The 19,850-nt window shown below is 45.3% G+C and overlaps 1 protein-coding gene across 1 annotated transcript in view; it reads left to right on the plus strand.

The window, feature by feature from the left end:
• T265_01864 (hypothetical protein) overlaps positions 1-17,312 on the plus strand; it is a gene marked incomplete at both ends in the record, with an annotated part of 66,809 nt that extends 49,497 nt beyond the window's left edge. The window contains 6 exons of the mRNA XM_009165990.1: positions 3,414-3,517; positions 7,675-7,992; positions 9,411-9,728; positions 11,140-11,396; positions 14,039-14,197; positions 16,842-17,312. Of these exons, the coding sequence (XP_009164254.1) occupies positions 3,414-3,517; positions 7,675-7,992; positions 9,411-9,728; positions 11,140-11,396; positions 14,039-14,197; positions 16,842-17,312 (1,627 nt within the window). The remainder of the gene's footprint in view (positions 1-3,413; positions 3,518-7,674; positions 7,993-9,410; positions 9,729-11,139; positions 11,397-14,038; positions 14,198-16,841) is intronic.
• Between the last annotated feature and the right edge of the window lie 2,538 nt (positions 17,313-19,850).

Here is a 19,850-nt window from a genome sequence, read left to right on the forward strand (position 1 = left end):
TTTTGCTTCACGCGTCGAAACAGTTGGCTCCGAAACATACGGTAGAACGAATCGTGGATTTAATGGGTCACATAGGCTTACGTAGACCAAAACTTTCAGAAAACTGCCTTGATAACACGCACAGCCAGTGGTGAAATGATGACGGACGAGATCAGGCTGAACGTGAAACCATCAAACTACACATCCCCTTCGAACAGAATTCGAGATAAAGGAAATTGCTCACAAGGTTGTTGAAAACTCTTCGACAGCCCACGACCGGTTTCGCTCTTTTTAGGGCACATCAGGTAGGCGCAGTCCCCGAGTTTCCGTCAACCTAATGTTCTACTTGAACTCTCGATAGTTAAGTTGAAAGGCTGTAACTCACGGACCGGAAGGTCTGTGGTTAGAATCCAGCGCCGGTATCTCCAATCCTCCTGTGTAGGCTGAAGCAAACTGACAGTGTCTCGACCCTTGAGCTTCTTTCTTGGCAGCTATGTACAGCTAAACGTTTACTAGTATTCTTTGTTTCGGACCCGACCTAGGATGTGACATTACTTGGCAGTTGTTAACTTCCATCGGTTCACGTTCGCCACATGTGACCTACTGTTTAACCGTTAGTGAATCGTGGGGTGGAAATATCGCCCAGGCTCCGCGATGGCATGTGCTAGCACGAATGCCCTTTTATGTTCACGCAAAGGGTAAACAGCTAGCCTTGAGATATTTCGTCTTATATCCCCGTAGAATTTCAATGATTAGACCTATTCCGTCTTGATCACCACACATACACTCACCGTATTTCTGCCATCAGCAATACATGGCACTGGCTAGTATGTGAGCAATGAAAAAATGTCACAAAAATGATGAGATCGATTGCCCGGTGATACGGGATCGGAAAAACTGAACTACTAGCCCTTAGTTTAACTGTCAACATTCTCAAAATCTTGGATTCCATTCTAACCTCGAACCTTTGGGTGACCGGGTCTGAGAGCAGCCCTCAATCCATAGTTGTGAGTCACTGCAGCGAACCATCGATGTGTCAATATGAAAACCGATGAAGGCAACATATCGTTCTCACTACTGATTACAGGAAAGAGATGCCTTCATACGAAACAAGATAAGTAACTTCAGTGTCGTACGATCCTTCGCGAATAAGATGTATATACATGCTTGGTTTTTCGAAGAAGGCGCTTTCTCGGTACCGTGGGGATATGTACATTTCAAAAAAAAACATTCTGCTGTGAAAATCTGCTGCTTGCTTACACTCCTTGTGGGTGTGTTCTCTACACCCAGATGTTAAAATATTTCCAAACTGAAACTTGAGCCAAACACTTGTGTGCATAGGCATTCCTAACCGACTAGACCCACAAACCGAGGGCCTTCGACAGGCGGGAAATTAAAGGCTAAAAACTAACTGCGCGTAACTTAATTCACAGTTTACTTTTGCATCCGAGATGAACTTCCTCAATCACTGCTTTATATCCGTTTCCGATTGATTTCCACTTGTTAATATGGACAGTAACAACCCAACCTTACACAACGCAGATTAGTTCAAGCAGCGGTATGAAAATGAGTGCTCGTTGGACATTTTAAAGTTCGCATTCTTTTTGTGACATGACAGGTGGGATATGATGATGATGATGATGATGATGATTCCTCTCACATGTCCCAGATGGAGATCCTTGGTGATTTCCCGGGAACGATATTCGTTTGCAATCATGCTGTCGGCTGCTTTTACATGTAAACACTCTAGACACATCTGTTGGGAATCATTTTGAAGAAAGTTTTTTTCGGGCTCGTCAAACCGGTATATAGTTGGATCTCGTGGGACTTGTGTATCAAGCTACAGTGCGCGCTGTTTTGTTGTATGGCTGTGAGACTTGGCCTGTTCGAGCAGCGAAAGTCAGGCGTCCTCAGGTATTCGTTGATCGTCGTCTCAGAACCGTAGCTCATGTGAGTTGGCGTCGGCGAATTTGTAACGAGGCGATTATAAATCGAGTTTTTGGTTGTGCAACGGGTACTTCCATTAAAGAATGTGCCCAGAACCAGAAGCTGAGTTGGCTGGGACATGTGTTGCGTATGCCGAACCATCGTTCACCTAAGAGAGTGCTCTTTTCCATGCCCAATTCAGAGTGGCGTAAGCAGAGAGGCAGAGGAATATGAAAGAAATCACGAAACGTTTGAATGCTGTCGGTGCGATTCGCTTTCCAGGATGGCGACCGCGTGATCCTCACTGTGACTGGTTAAAGACACTACAAGATATGGCAGCCAACGGATGTTAGTGGTGCTCTTGTCGTCAGTTTCTATCCAGACCGCCTGAGTGAGTGTCTGTGGGTATAGGCACCTTGGGATGATTGTGGTAAGCTAGCACCAAGTCCCCTCTCCGTCCACCTTTATTCTTTTCTTCAAAATAAGGCTTTCAAATAAATCATGGTTGTACGGCAGTGAAGCATCGGTTTTGAACACTGGTGTCATGCTGTCGATAATGATGATGATGGTGATAATGATGATGGTGATGCGATACCGGACGGAAAACATGCTTGGTCAACGGTATCGCGTGACACCTTCATTACGTCTTCATCACACGTTTTAAAATTTACCCGCACTTCAGCTCCTTCATCACAGTTCGCTAAATCTTTCCAATTATTCATATTCTGAGAACAATGCTCAGCTGTTTTGTTCGTTCAAATGTCATTTCTCAAATTTCGCTTTTGGTTTGCTTGAGAGGCAGTCGTCTTGTTTGACTGGCATGCAAGGAATTTGGTGCGTGTGTTCGCGTCAAAACGGAAGATAAAGGCAGTGCTTGAAACGGTCACATCTGATAGAATGTCCGTGTGCCGCACGGCACTATGCATTAGGCAAGCAGGCTTCAAATGTTTCCAAATGAGAATTGTTCCTTTCCTCCTTGTTCAGAAATAATGACAGATGGGTATTAATGCATTCAGCGTACACAAGACAACTCCGCTCTTCACTGTGTTCAAATGCCTGTGAGGTTCCGCGTTAAACAAACAAGACACATGAGGTAAACAGGCGTGGACAGAAAGGCAAAGTTTACTCATGTTTACATGAAAAGAAATCAACCATCTACCCCAACAAACTACTTAATAAAATAAAAGATTTCTTGACTGGCCGCTTTGTTTGATCAAGGCATTCTAATCAGTGCGCTCTCCCATAGGCGCACACCTTTCCACCAGTCGTATTACTCAGTTCACGATGACATACAAACTGGAAGCTTATCGGAACTCTGATTTACCGCGTAATAATGTTTGATTTTTATTAGTGTACAAGTTTCATTGTGCGTTAAACGGCTTTACACATTTGTAGCAAACCGGATAATGGCGGTGGTTAGTCGATAAATCACCATTGCAGCTCTACTATTAAGACACTAGCCTGGGATTTCCGTCCATTAATCACCTGGTTTCTCGCTTTTTTGATAGCTGGTACTTCAGAAGCATTTCCAGGAAGGATTCGGAACGACTGTTACTACTTAAAGGTAACATTCGTGGTACATTTCTCATCCGAGCAAGTGAAACCACCACTGGTGAGTCGGCGTTGTATGCATTTATGATGAAATCATTGAAATCGTAAATGAATTTCGCCACCAACTACATCACATCAGACTTTTTTAATCAGACTGCGGAACGCCTCTGACTTTACTAGACTATCAAGGCTTCAAAGCGGGAGGCGTTCCAGCTGTTGTCATGCTCCTAGTCATACATGGAACCGTACTATATTGAGATTCCCTTTGAGGATTTATCCAGACAGCGTCATCTGGCTAGGCAGTATGGTTTGGCCCAATGTACCCACCACGCTCGTGAATGTATTCTAATGTTGGCTCCATTTGTTTATGTCAGTCTCACTTGTCCTTTGTTTTCAAAACCAGTATTCATACAATTGGGGTACCGCTGTTCAGCGAAGCGTGAAACAATGACTTCTGTTTACCCGTTTCTATTCCCGCCCCCTCGTCCGGCCGGTTTGCTTACAACGGACGAATGCTACCCGTTTACAACCAGGTCACTTCTCTTTCACTTCACTTCCTTGGCTTGAGTGACCACCCACGAGGCGACAGGTGAAGTGCCACGGTTAGATGAACACATATGAGAATTTCAATTCATTTTGTTCCTTTGTACCGGTGTCACTCACGACCCAGATTTAATCCAGTCTGCCGATCGTGATGCACAGAGTTTGTCTGTCCACATGGCTTGCTCGACTTGTGTGATCAGCTGTTGCACAAACCAACAGCTGATCACCATTTCTTCCCACACAGGATAATTCCTGTTTCCCTGGTGCGTAAGGTGTTCGTGTCCGTGTTCAATTGGTCTACAGATAATGGATTTTTCATGCACATGATAAAACGCGCCTTACAAACAAGTCTCACTTAATCAGAAAAAACAAAACGACGAAACGTCCATTTGGGCAAATTGTTCGGCGACTCCGAATCACAGCGGGTTGTGCAAGGAACGTTAGCTAGGAGAAAACCAGACTACTTTCCACATTAGATACAATTAAATTTTTTTGGGAGGAATCAGGGAACGTTTATTAGGTGTGTAGTATGTAGGCACTTTTTCTGAGCCTGATTTATATACAAATATCGAAATCGTCCAGCTGTGGCACACTTTCGGTGCCTAAATGCTACGCGACCCGAAGGTTGCACGAGGGCTGGGATACTGCCAGGTTGCCCAAGCCTAGACAGGGGAAGTCGAGAGGCAGAGATCGGGTTAGAACCACGGACCTTCCGGTCAGTGAATTCGCCCTCTAACCACTTGGTCCATCTCGCCCTTATATACAAATATGCATATATGTATATGTCTGTATAGGTGTATAAGTAGAAATATATACAAACTGCATATATATATATATATACAATTTTTCCGGCACATATATCGGGTAGCAAAATGCACGGTCTGTGAAATCCAGTGTAACCGCATACATACCATTTGTGTTCAAATCTACCCTGTTTAATGCTTTATTCGAGATCCAGTAGACTGTGCTTGCGATGTCCAAAATCCCAAACCAGCCGTGCATTACTATCCTACAAAATTTCCAAACAGAATATCTGTTTTTGGGGGTTTGCGGGATATGTATTGTTCATATTGAGGGCGAGATGGCGTAAGTGGTTAGAGCGCGAATTTACTGATTGGTAGGTCCGTGGTTCAAACCCGAGCTCTCCCTGTCGACTTCTCGTCTAGGCTTTGCAACCTGGCATATCCCAGCCCTCGTGCTTCCTTCGAGTGGAAAGGCAGCTAGGCACCAAAAGGGTGTTAAATGTGAATGATTATCTTATTATCATCGTTCATATTCACATCACTCTCGTTTGAACTGTCATCCTCCTGTTCTGGCGTAATTATTCTGATGAACCCACCATGAAAGGAAGCACTGTACTCAAGTCTCGCCCTTATCAGAGCTCATCAGCAGTGCATATCCAATGGCTGTGCCGGGATTCGAACCCCGGTCATCTGACATGGGAGGCGAATGTGTTATCAATACTCCACCAACTTCCGATGAGTCGGGCACACCAATCACATCGCTCAAGTGTGAACACGCTCTACCGTTCAGACGTGAAAATTTCAAATGCGTTCACCCTGCGCTCGTGGAGTAGTGGATACACGCTCGTCTCACATGTGAGGTGTCCGGAGCTCAAACCCCGGCACGGCCAGTGGATATGCATTGCTGATAGGCTCTCATGAGAGTATACTGCTTCCCTCCTTTGGTGTGGACTTACCAGAAGAAGTATGCCAGGATAGGAGGACGACTGTTCGAACGAGAGTGATGTGAACATGAAAAAGACAATCGTCATCGCGGCCATCTACCCGTGTAACGGTGATACTACTGATGGGGTCACGCGAGTAGTACGTTTTCTCGTAAATCCGCCTTGCGTCTCTTGAGTAGTGAGATCTCTTACGGAATTTGTGGAGTCGCTCTGTAGCATATGCTTGCAATTGAGTATTAGTCAATGAATTCCAAGGAAAGTTCAGGACGACTGGTACGAGGAGAAGATGGCTATTCAGTTTTGTAAACAAGATGCGTATGAGAGTTTTGCTCCCCTGTCCAATAGTCGGTAACTATCCAGTTGGTGTTTCTCTAATAAGCAACTCCTCGCCGAAGGCCTTCGTCCTCTCATCCGTAGCTCGGGTGAATTCGTTGCTATTTGTGCAGATGGTTGTTGATCTGTTCGCCGACCTTGGCAACTGGAAGGAAGGCAAGGGATTTTTCATAATGATTGGATTGCTCCTACAAATCTTGGGTAGGTGTGCTAACGAGCTACTGGTAGGGTCAAGATGTTTGAATATGCTGGACAAGTCGACCTAGCACACGAAACTAGCATGGTTGGACGAGTGAGTGCTTTCACCGCTTCTTGTTTCTTCAACTGTGGGAATTGAAGTTTTCGGGTTGTAAAATAATAGATGTTCGTTTTGATGGCTGGTATCCGTGCCACCTGTAGGAAGCACGATTGCTGGGATTCTGCCATGCTGCCCAACCCTGGGCAGGAGAAGTCCAGATTCCGCGTTCGGGTCACGAACCTTCCAGTAACTTAACCACTGAGCTGCCTGGAGCTGTACGATTCTACAGACGGGAGATCGACACCACGACCAATATTTTTTTGTTGATCGAATCCGTGTCACATTCGGTCATCTGCAGTTCATTCTAATTCTATTGTTCCATCAGGACAGACTACGCAGCTTTTATAAACTTTCCCTCTGGATGGTTGTTTTCTCTGGCACACTTCTGCATACTTCAGCTGTCCATTATTTGTTCCATTGCTGCATGTTGCGTTGATGTATGCACGGCAGCTGTTCTTCTACCGGATTACCAGATTGATGCTCAGTTGGGATTGCGCATTCTTTAGGTACACGAAAAATGCCGCTACGAATCATTTGTGCTGTCACACATGTCTTGGTCTGAAATTCCTGGCCCACTCACTGCACATGAATGCTCTGAAGGTGGCAGTTTAATGACAACACAAAGGTCACCGAAATCTATTGCTCTTGATGGTGGTGAGGAATTTGGAACAAGCGATGAACTCGTCAAGAAGATCATGAAAGGTGCCAGGTGGTAAATAGAACTGTTACATTGTTATTGCATACCATTGGTGGAATTTGGGTAGCCTGTGGGTATTAATGACGGCCGCATAACGGTACGATAACATCCATGACTTTATTCGGCTACCTAGAGATGTTCGCTCGTCATAAATCGCAAGATAGTTATCCGACCGACCCAGTTGTCGACGTCACCTAATTAGTCAAGCACCAACCAATAAGCGCAGGCTGAATGGTAGTCCCCTGCTGGAGCACAGATTGCTTTAGTTTGTAGTGCTATATAGATTACGACCTCTGCCTCTCGATTCACCCCATCTTGGATTGGGCAACCTGGCAGTACCCTATCCCTCGCGCAACCTTCGGGTGGCTTGGCAGTTAGGCCCCTGAAGGGTGCTACAGCTGAACGTTTGGGGACAAGACGGCCCAAGTGGTTAGAGCGCGAATTTACTGACCGGAAGGTTCATGGTTCGAACCCGACCTCTGTCCCTCGACTTCCCCTGTCTAGGCAGTATCGCAGCCCTCGTGCTTCTTGCGGGTGGCATGGCAGCTAGGCACCGAAAGGGTGCTACAGCTGAGCGATGATTTATTATTATATAGATTAACTCCAGCTTCAATTTTAGATTGTTTCTGTCACCCTGGATGTTTTATTTGCTTACTACAGGTGCCCTTTCTCTGTCTGTACGTGACACCGAATCTCAACGGGGTGAGACAGTAAAGCACTATAAAATCAAACAGCTTAGCGACACGGGACAAGTGTGTATTACAACCAAACAAGTTTTCCCCGATCTCAAAGCGTTGGTCACCCACTATTCCGCCAATGCTGACGGGCTGTGCTGCTGCCTGACCAGACCTTGTCCACGTCCACCTCCTTTGCCGACCGACCTTTCAAGGTCAACTCGTGATCACTGGGAAATCCCTCGATCATCATTGGTCCTACTTGAGCAGCTCGGTGCTGGACAGTTTGGAGAAGTTTGGAAAGGTAAGATGTTTATCACAATTTCCCTTCATTTCATGTTGTTATTTCTATACGTATCTCTCCTCGAAGCCCTTTTTAGACTCTTTTAATTTTGCGGGGATCGGAACTGTCGTGTCATTCAGCCTTACTACTCCTGAGGTTTTGTAACCAACAAGTGAAAAGTAGCGTGATCTCCTTTAGCAGTGTAGTAAAACTCATCGCGTACGATCTTTCCCGGCACAGCTTGTAAAACGATGTGAAGTATATTATACACCACCTAAGTAGGTTTAATATGGGACCAATCAATAAATCGAAGGCGAGCTCACAGTCGCCTTGAGGTGGTTCTGAGTGCTTGATACTATTAGCTGGAGGAACTTCAATCTGCGTTGACCTTTGCCCCATGGAGACACCTGAAAAGAGGGCTCGGGTGCACCTGTTCCCATGGAGACACCTGAAAAGAGGGCTCGCTTCAGCTAGGTCCTGTGTTTACTGCGATTAATGCTTTCACACTGGACTAACCACATCATTCATATTCATTTAAAACACTGGTAGAGCCCTTAGGGACTCCACTTGGGATTGCGCATTCTTTAGGTACACGAAAAATGCCGCTACGAATCATTTGTGCTGTCACACATGTCTTGGTCTGAAATTCCTGGCCCACTCACTGCACATGAATGCTCTGAAGGTGGCAGTTTAATGACAACACAAAGGTCACCGAAATCTATTGCTCTTGATGGTGGTGAGGAATTTGGAACAAGCGATGAACTCGTCAAGAAGATCATGAAAGGTGCCAGGTGGTAAATAGAACTGTTACATTGTTATTGCATACCATTGGTGGAATTTGGGTAGCCTGTGGGTATTAATGACGGCCGCATAACGGTACGATAACATCCATGACTTTATTCGGCTACCTAGAGATGTTCGCTCGTCATAAATCGCAAGATAGTTATCCGACCGACCCAGTTGTCGACGTCACCTAATTAGTCAAGCACCAACCAATAAGCGCAGGCTGAATGGTAGTCCCCTGCTGGAGCACAGATTGCTTTAGTTTGTAGTGCTATATAGATTACGACCTCTGCCTCTCGATTCACCCCATCTTGGATTGGGCAACCTGGCAGTACCCTATCCCTCGCGCAACCTTCGGGTGGCTTGGCAGTTAGGCCCCTGAAGGGTGCTACAGCTGAACGTTTGGGGACAAGACGGCCCAAGTGGTTAGAGCGCGAATTTACTGACCGGAAGGTTCATGGTTCGAACCCGACCTCTGTCCCTCGACTTCCCCTGTCTAGGCAGTATCGCAGCCCTCGTGCTTCTTGCGGGTGGCATGGCAGCTAGGCACCGAAAGGGTGCTACAGCTGAGCGATGATTTATTATTATATAGATTAACTCCAGCTTCAATTTTAGATTGTTTCTGTCACCCTGGATGTTTTATTTGCTTACTACAGGTGCCCTTTCTCTGTCTGTACGTGACACCGAATCTCAACGGGGTGAGACAGTAAAGCACTATAAAATCAAACAGCTTAGCGACACGGGACAAGTGTGTATTACAACCAAACAAGTTTTCCCCGATCTCAAAGCGTTGGTCACCCACTATTCCGCCAATGCTGACGGGCTGTGCTGCTGCCTGACCAGACCTTGTCCACGTCCACCTCCTTTGCCGACCGACCTTTCAAGGTCAACTCGTGATCACTGGGAAATCCCTCGATCATCATTGGTCCTACTTGAGCAGCTCGGTGCTGGACAGTTTGGAGAAGTTTGGAAAGGTAAGATGTTTATCACAATTTCCCTTCATTTCATGTTGTTATTTCCATACGTATCTCTCCTCGAAGCCCTTTTTAGACTCTTTTAATTTTGCGGGGATCGGAACTGTCGTGTCATTCAGCCTTACTACTCCTGAGGTTTTGTAACCAACAAGTGAAAAGTAGCGTGATCCCCTTTGGCAGTGTAGTAAAACTCATCGCGTACGATCTTTCCCGGCACAGCTTGTAAAACGATGTGAAGTATATTATACACCACCTAAGTAGGTTTAATATGGGACCAATCAATAAATCGAAGGCGAGCTCACAGTCGCCTTGAGGTGGTTCTGAGTGCTTGATACTATTAGCTGGAGGAACTTCAATCTGCGTTGACCTTTGCCCCATGGAGACACCTGAAAAGAGGGCTCGGGTGCACCTCTGTGTTGTGTTTACTGCGATTAATGCTTTCACACTGGACTAACCACATCATTCATATTCATTTAAAACACTGGTAGAGCCCTTAGCCACATTGCATTGTGGCTGAATACTTCATCCTATAGTTGACACCGGTACCAGTGTGAGACTCGTTACTTTTGATGGAACGACGTGTTACCTTAACCTCACATGCTGGTCTGTCCAAGTGTTTTTGAGGAGACCCGTATGGAATTTCTGCATAGGATCATGGAGCATTCACCCAAGCTTTCGGTTCATGTGTTTTATCTGAGTCACGGATTGTGAGCGATTCACCATGTCGATTGATGGTAGCTCAGTCGATCGGCAAATAACTTTCAGTATCAAACCAATGTAGACGTATCCCTATATTAGATGGCTACATCACAGAAATTAACACTGGAAACCGTTGAAGTTTTCCCAGTGTCTCTGTGAGACATCTGACTAGCTAGTGTACATTCAGATAGTGATCACACGAGTCGTTCGTCCTGCATCCGTACAGATGACCTGAAAAGTAACAAGCATGGAGTCACCAAATTTGGAATTCGACTGCGCATTCATGGAGAGGGACCGTAATCCTTCCCAAGAGATTCTTCCGAAGATGATCCACCCCCAAGAGAGGCCACAAAACTTTCTTTCGGGAACAATACCAAATATAGTTTACTCCTGGAAAAGTCAGTCTTACAGAATCAACGATGATCACAATGAAGAGCAGTCACTTGATGCTTTAGTTAGCGAGCGTTAATTCTTCGTTTGCAACCTTTGCTTGAAACTTGAGTGGGATGATAGGGCTTTTGTGGCCAACCTACTGATTACATCCCTCCGAATAAATTGCCGTTTTAGCACCTCAGTGCGAGCAAACTCACATCACTGCCCCTTTTATTTTCTAGCCATACACCCTTTCAAACACGGAGGATTGAGCAAAGATGATCGGTTATTTGACCGAAACAGAGTGTTCCTCCACACAGCTTTTTTTCTTCGATTTCAGGAAGGTGGAACGGTTCTATGGACGTCGCGATCAAAACGTTGAAACCCGGTACAATGAGCAAAGAAGATTTTCTCAAGGAGGCTCGCATCATGAAACGGTTACACCATCCGAAACTCGTGCGTCTCTATGCCGTGGTAACAGCGGATCCCATTTATATAGTTACTGAGCTAATGAGTCTTGGTAGCTTACTGCATTACTTGCGGGACGGGCCTGGAAGGAATTTGGAGCTGAAATTGCTGATTGACATGGTGGCTCAGGTCAGTGACCCTGTCTTGATGGCCTTCCAGTTGCCCAAAGTATTTACCTATTTATTTGTGTGGGTGATTCGTCTTCATTGCCCAAATTGATAGTTTCGATAGATCGTTCTAGAAATCAAGTCACTACAACACACCATCTCCGGTGAGGTTCAAATGAAAATGTTCGCTTTGAACTATTTACAGCGCGTTGTTTAACGGTAGGCCAACAGAAGATCGAGAACACATCAGCACCCCGTAGAATAGATCGCCATGTAGGCGAACATACCAACTGCCATCTAGACAGCCTAGGTTTTCGGCATTTCCCCAAGGTGAAGAACCCTATCCCTTTTCATAAAGGAAACGACTCACAAGGTTGCTGAAAGCTCTTCAACAGCCCACGACCGGTTTCGCCCTTGTTGGGGCTCATCAGGCAGGCGCAGTCCCCGAGTTTCTGTTAACCTGATGATCTACTTGAACCCGAATTGCACTGTTTTCGAGGACTACACTCATTTGCAAATCGATTTGGTTTTCACGGGAGACTCAATTGANTCCCCGAGTTTCTGTTAACTTAAATTGGACTGTTTTCGAGAAACACACTCATTTGCAAATCAATTTGGTTTTCACGAGAGAATCAACTGAATCTTTCGTTTATGATATTCTACAACTGAATGTGCTGCAGACAGGCCGCCTCATGATTCAGTTGGCACAGTATATTTTTACAAAGGAAACTACTCACAAGATTGTTGAAAACACTTCGACAGCCTACGACCTGTTTCGCCCCTGTTGGGGCTCATCAGGTAGGCGCAGCCTCAGTTGGAGAGTATCATAAACGAGAGATTCGGTTGAGTCTCCTGTGAGAATCAAACTGATTTGCAAATGAGTGTATTTCTCGGGAACCCTATCCCTTCCCTATGAGTCGTGGTGTCTGCTCCCATTGAGTGCGTCCTTTCTTAGTTCGCACGTACCGGTTTCCAGTCATTAGTATGACCATATCCTGGGGATGGATCGGGCGTTTCCAAGACCTAGCGCAGTTGAGACGTGTCTTGCTTGTAGACCAACCCACCCAGTTCAGTGTTGATATGCACAAAGGTTCGAATAGCACGGGTTCAAGGAATCCACATGAAACGTTTTGGGGACCCGACAAATGTCAGCTAGCTATGATTATGAGTTACACTTTCATCAGCTGCACTTCACTTCAGATGGAGCGTACGGAATTATCAATCATTCGAATTCAAATTGAAACGGGAAGTATACAACGCGCCAACTGGCTGAGGTCTAATACCACCCAGCAATGTGCATCTTCCAGATATGAGCTTAACCTGGGATTTCCATTATTGATGTATTCTTCGGACTACTCATTCCGGGCTAGCACAGACTTCTGTGAAAGGAACGCTCAAAACGTCCCGGACGTACTTTCGCTACTTAGACTCAGGAAAATAGCTGTACATGCCTGTTTGCTGAAAGAAATCCTAAACCAAATGGTATAGGAGGCAGCTGTATGGATTTTACAGGGTGTCTCATAATAGACGCAAAAGTTAATTGGGTGAGTAAACGTAACCAATTAAAGAAAAGATGACAAAATTTTTTATTATTAGTAGACACATAAAGGTTTTGTGTTCAAGTGTTGGCATTTTTTGTTTACGATCGATGTCAGCACGCGCACTGAAATTGTGAAACTAATATTCCCTTCGTGAAAGCTGCCTTTCATGGTTACAAAACTAAACAGGGTCTCATCAAAGATCCTTTCACCGTGTCGACCATTACACGCTTGATTGCAAAATCTTGACTCTACTGGATCTGTAATGAATTTTCCTGGCAAAGGGAGAAAGTCTCTGAGTGATGAAAGAGCGCCCATTGTACAGAATGCCATCGAGCAACTTCAGTCCCAGAGCACCATGGCATCTTGGTCAAAAACTCAGGTGTCTCAGTTGACCGGCATTCCCGCACCAGCGTGCATCGTGTTATGAGAAGTCATCGACTGTCTTCCAACAAGATGGCGCTCCACCATATTACTCAAACCAAGTGAGAACTTACCTCTGAGAGTAATTTTCTGATGAGAGAGTCATTGCTCGTGGATTTCTAAACTTTTGACCAACAAGGTCAGCCGATCTCACACCTCTGGATTATTGGTTTTTGGGAGTGATCAAGGTTCGCGTATAGCATGAAAACAAACCGAAGAATTTAGTGGAGTTAAGAACAAGAATTGAAGAGGAGTGTGCACGAGTGACGCTTGGAGAAGTTAAACATTTAGTGTCTCACATTTCATACCGCCTCCAACTTGTTATAGAAGAAAGTGGCGGTTTTTTCAACATCTTTTGTAATGCCTGATTATTCACAGTAAACCTCCATGATGCGCGTATACCTAGTTAAAAAAATGATAAATGTTTGAATTGATGTTGAAGTTAACGTGGGTATTATTTTTTGCGTCTATTATGAGACACCCTGTACTGTCGACTACCACGGTTCTAATGTCTTATGCCGATCGACTGCAGTCAGTAAGCCATTCGTAAACGACAAGAGTGGCTACTTCATCTTTCGCAAATTCAGCGTTTCACAAAATGTCACATGCGTATCCAGTTTGAACTGTCTTCGCAAACTGTGTTGTACTCATAAAACAAGACAGTCTCCCTAACTGGCACCATCTGTTGCATTCGTCCTTCCAGATTGCTAGCGGCATGGCACACTTAGAAAAAGAGCGATATATTCATCGCGATCTGGCAGCTCGAAACGTCCTGGTGAGCGAGAACAACACCGTCAAGGTCGCCGATTTCGGTTTGGCACGAATAATCGATACTGCCAGTGAAACGTACACAGCCAAACAAGTGAGAATAGTCCCTTTTTTATTTCACACATCTGGTTACCAACCTTCTGGGTTGTTTTTTGGCAGTCACAGAGATATCCCCATGGTAATGCAAACAAGTGGAAACGAATGAAAATTTTTAACGGGTTGCGTGAGACTCAACTGCCTAATTACTGTCAGTATTGTCACGCCATTATGTATAACATTCAGTCGCTTGCGGAATTGAACACTTAGTTGTATTTTTTTTCAGCTTAGATAGTATTAGCTAAGCAACAGGATTCGTGAATTGATGCTGACTACGTGTGAACACAAAGGACTATGCGCTAAACAGACGAGCGAATTGTTGTGTGCCATTTATTAGCTTGTTTTGTGTGATAGACGTAAAAGAATGAATGTCTGAGTTACGGTAAAGACAGGGTTCGTCACAAATTATCGTACCTAACATTATTGGCGAGGAAACGAACGTCAATCTCATAAGGGTGGCCTCGTCTTGGGAAAGTATTGACGCCTGTAGAAATAGACGTTTCCTTGCCCGGACATGTAAACGGTATGTCATCACACAGCGGGTGAAACCTATTGAACGAGCGAATGAGAACGGAGTTTCATTCCATACTGGCCAATAAAATCAAACTATGCCGCACCGATTGAGACTTAACTGAAGCCGAAAGTGTAGATACTTTTCACATCAGCTCATCAGACAAGAGTACAACAGATAATCAAGACTTGGTTGGATTCGGAGAAGCGCGGGCACATGGGAATTCTTCAGCTTGTTGGAGGTTATCAGGATCGATCATCTGGTACGATAAACACGAGTAGGTAGGTTGTTTGACTCAGTCAGACGTTTGTTAAAAAAGAAAACAGATGTACAAAAATGCTCAGGGAAAGCTTGGTTCGTAGATCAATGGATGGAAGGTCCTGATGCACTCCAGTAGAGGTAAAACGTCTCACGAAAAGCAGACATCTTTGTTGATAGTATCCACATGAGTTCTAGGCCTACGACCGGGTAGACATCAGGTGCTTGGTAGGGGGTCAATGTCCAGTTGTGATCCGCCATCTGACAAGTCAGGAATGCATATAATGCAAAGTTTAATGTTCCATTCGCGTCCGGGATGCTTTGTACGGTCGAACAGTACGCCGTATGCAGCAGTGATAGTAAAACACAAGTCTTTTCCAGATAAGCCCCGCCAAAAAACTAACCCCCGCCACCTAAAAGAGGATATGAAATTTGTACTTTTTGTTTTTATTGAAGAGGGTGAAACGGGAACATGTCATTAATAATTTGCGTGAAAAGGTCCGCTTTTCGGTACTTTTGCCTCCAAACGAACTGATACAAGTGGCTGTTCACCTCTTTAGTTTCCCGGCAGATCCCTCTGAAAATCCACTGCTGGGGGATGATTCGCCCTGCGTGTTTTTTACGGCGAGATCGAATAGAATTACTGTCCTAAACTCCTAGACCTCTCCAGCCAAGTTCCCTTTTGAAAACCGGTTTCTTGCCGACACTGTCTCCATTACACCTCTACCTGTCGGAAACAGTTGAAAGTGGCATTTGGTGGCAATTGTTGCACAAACGTTGCTGATGGATCACTCCGTGGCTCTGCAAGAAACGCATTGCCGTCTCCTTGTCATGAACGAGAGTTGAAAGCGCTAGAAAGTCCATGTGAGGTTTTACGTCTGAACGGAGAACATTTTCACACAAAACGAGCCTAGATGAGGATAAGGAATTGTTTTCATCAAAAATAGGTCAAGGTGCGTACACTAAACTGAAGCTGGCAAAAAGTGGTGGGGCTTGAATTATGTACATGCACTTTTTGCGTTAGTGGCGGGGCTTATCTGGAAAAGATTTCAGATCATCGCTTTCCGCGTCCAAATTTCTGTGACAAGTCGTCGGTTTATTGCATAATCACTGGTATTTGCAACATCGGAAAATTCACCCGCATTCAGTTGGATTACAAATGTTTTCGATACTTTGGACAGATTACCCTTATTCAGAACTCTCGACATCAGAATAAGGCTGGCAAAACGCTTAGATCAGTCCGCACAGTGATAACAGCTGTCCATTCAATCGTCACACCCACGATCGCACAGTGCACTAAAACCATTCACGTTGGATTGACCGGTGATCACGAAGCGCTTGGGTGCTACTCGCCTTCCAGGATGGGGACCGCGTGACCCTCACTGTGAATGGTTGGAGACACTACAAGATATGGCTGCCAACCGATGTCAGTGGCGTTCTTGTTGTCAGTTTCTATCCAGATTGCCTGAGTGAATTTCTGGAGGTGTAGATACCTCGGAATGGTTGTGGTTAGCTAGAACTAAGTCCCTTTCCCCGTCCACCTTTACTCTTTTCTTTACAATAAGGCTTTCAAATAAATCATGGTTGTACGGCAGTGAAGCATCGGTGTTGAACACTGATGTCATGCTGTCGATGATGATGACCGGTGTAGTGCAGTGTGAAAGTCACTTAAATGATGAGCTCTTTCCACCCTCTACGTCAAGTACTTTCAGAACTGTGATTGAAACTCCACGTGACAGGACCCAACAGTTTCCCATATGTTTGTGTGCTCACCACAGCTAACCAACAGCGATCAAATAAATGTGCACATTAGGCTTGTCTTCGTTCAATCAATAGAATACTAACCACCTACCTTTCTTTTTTAAACAAACAGGGTGCACAATTTCCTATCAAATGGACAGCTCCTGAAGCCGCATTACTTGGACGTTTCACTGTCAAGTCAGATGTCTGGTCATTTGGTATTGTGATATATGAGATAATCACACATGGCCAGACGCCGTATCCGTCTATGAATAACACACAAACATTACAGCAAGTCGAAAGCGGTTACCGGATGCCCCGTCCGCCCGCATGTCCTGACCCTGTATACCAGGTAATGCTTAGAACATGGGATACGATACCCGATAAACGACCATCCTTTGACTCCCTGTGTACATATTTTGAGGATTACTTTAGCAACGCGGAACGAACCTACAAACCCACAGATCAGAAACAGTACCAACATAGTCAGAAAGATGATGATAGTGTGGAATGGACAACAGGCGCGTTTGGCTCACGTCATCCCCGTTGGGACCAGTGGACAAATCGAATACCGATACCACGCGAAACAACCGCCATGGTCTAACATCAAACAGGTCGTCCACTATTCCAGGAGCAAGAGTCCTAGTACGTATTTCAAATCGAACGTCTTGCCTGGTGCTTGGAGCAACTCACTTTGCACAAGCAGTGCACATTCTACGTCAGTTTTAGACAATCAGCGCCTCGACAACCGCGTTCGCTTCAAACATACTGGTGGGAAATGACACTGATCCACTTGTCTTTCTATTTTCTATTCTATTCTCAGTCAGTAATGGTATATTTCAAATGGACTTCTTGAGACCGTGTGTTTACACTGACAACCAAAGTTCCGACTCAAAGTATTCCCTGTATTATTTAGCTTGTCCGGATCACTTAGCACTACCGAAAATCTGTGAATAGGCTTGAAGTACAACCGTACTTTCATTTTCTCGGTCTTTCATTGGAGGGGGGCTACAAGGACGATACTATCATGCAGAAGAAAGTTCAACAAACGGTACGGGAGGTCTTATTAGCTTAATAGCGCCCTTTCACGGGAAGTTATACCACACGTGGCTCGGTGTAAATCAGGGTGAGTCGTCACGGGCGTTAAGATCATTCGAATGAGAAGGCACCGATAGGCAGACAACTGATCATCTATCAATAATAATCTGTCTATTATCTGTTGTCCAATTGGAAGCTTATGTGGATACCCAACAGCAAACACCGGGCTTCGCAGCGGTCACAATGTACAGGATGGGACAAACAATCAGATAAGCAAGGCATACAGGAGTTGATGCTTGCCACAAAGCGAAATATCTGTTTCTACACTGCACGTGAACCAACATTAGACGGAGTACGACTGACATGGACCCTTCAAAGGTCAACTACACCAGTGACAACCAAATTATGACAGAGATTTGGCCAAATTCTCATGTACGAAGTTAAAAACCTCTCACCATGTCCATTGTTGACAGCCAGCTTAGGAAGAATCTGGCTTTACATTACGTATCAGGCAATATAGCCCTGTTGAAAACCAGAAGACCAAACGGCAGGACCCACCCGATTGCGCACTGATGTCCCAAACAATCAGATAAGCAAGGCATACAGGAGTTGATGCTTGCCACAAAGCGAAATATCTGTTTCTACACTGCACGTGAACCAACATTAGACGGAGTACGACTGACATGGACCCTTCAAAGGTCAACTACACCAGTGACAACCAAATTATGACAGAGATTTGGCCAAATTCTCATGTACGAAGTTAAAAACCTCTCACCATGTCCATTGTTGACAGCCAGCTTAGGAAGAATCTGGCTTTACATTACGTATCAGGCAATATAGCCCTGTTGAAAACCAGAAGACCAAACGGCAGGACCCACCCGATTGCGCACTGATGTCCCATCGTATGCGAACGAAACGTTTGCAAGCTCGGCGAACAGATCAACAGCTACCTGAGCAACAACGGCAGGACGTCCTGAAACCAATTGGGAATGGAGCGGCACAAACAGAGGACTTCAGTGGAAAACACCAAGAACACATAAGCTGTATTAACCTTACACTCAGCAGTCCCGCACAACAACAGTCTGAGGTGCCTAACTGACTTGCCGCATTAAGTCCAGGCAACCACTTGGCTGCTAATCAGTTAAGCTAACCAGAACTGGACGATCTTCGCGGATTTTTAAGCGTTGCGGTTCGCAGCGTTGGACAAAAACAAGGAAGCACTGATGCCCAGCGCCCGTATCCTTACAGGTCAGTCCAGCTTCGCTGAACTATAAACCATGCACAACGAGTACAATGGCTCCTTTAACTGGGAAGTTGGGGAGTAAAGAAGATATCTTCCAGCGTCATTAGTCAAGTCCCAGGGTCCCCATCATAGAGGTAGCAGTTGTCGATCCGACTAAATTTACTAGCTAGTGCGTGCATACTTCGTTGTCAGGTCGTAGACCGTCCATCTGACAGCAGTTACCATTCAGCAAAAGGCTGGACGGGTCTGTCTGAGATAGAGGACCCGCTCACATGTTCAAACTAGAGCAGCATATGAAGCAAGAGTAGATCATCCATCGCGGAAGGACTCCTTTTCCCCAAAACCATCCGGAATCGCTATTTCGGGGAAGCCACAGTCACGGTCGACCTCATTGACCCACAGCATTGATACCCCCTACTACTTTTAAAAGTATCAGTAGTGCACAAATTAAGCGTCATACAACTGCAAGCAGATATGGTTGCCCCGATGGCAGTAGCAGAATCGGCCGTCCGGGCTCAACACCCACACATTTAACCGTAAGGAGAATGCGTGTGAAAAGCAGTTGCACACATCAAATCGCGCGAGAATGCCAGAAGCGAAAGTAGAGATAAGGAAATCCTCATCAGTGTTGAAAGGCCCCAGTCCTTGCATTTTTGACTGGCTCCGCCAACTACATATGGATAAGCCGTTCAAAACGAGTTTAAGCAATATACACAGGTAGCAGGCCCAAGACACCCATGCCTTTATATCATTTTCACGACGAGGAAAACACGAGCATCGGGGACAAGTAAGGGGATGCACAAATCAAGTCAGATATAAAAGCACACTACTTCCAAGCCGCGTGTTGCCCCAAGAGGTCCT

The sequence above is a fragment of the Opisthorchis viverrini genome (assembly GCF_000715545.1).
Source record: "Opisthorchis viverrini unplaced genomic scaffold opera_v5_21, whole genome shotgun sequence".
In the NCBI taxonomy this organism is placed as follows: Eukaryota; Metazoa; Platyhelminthes; class Trematoda; order Opisthorchiida; family Opisthorchiidae; genus Opisthorchis; species Opisthorchis viverrini.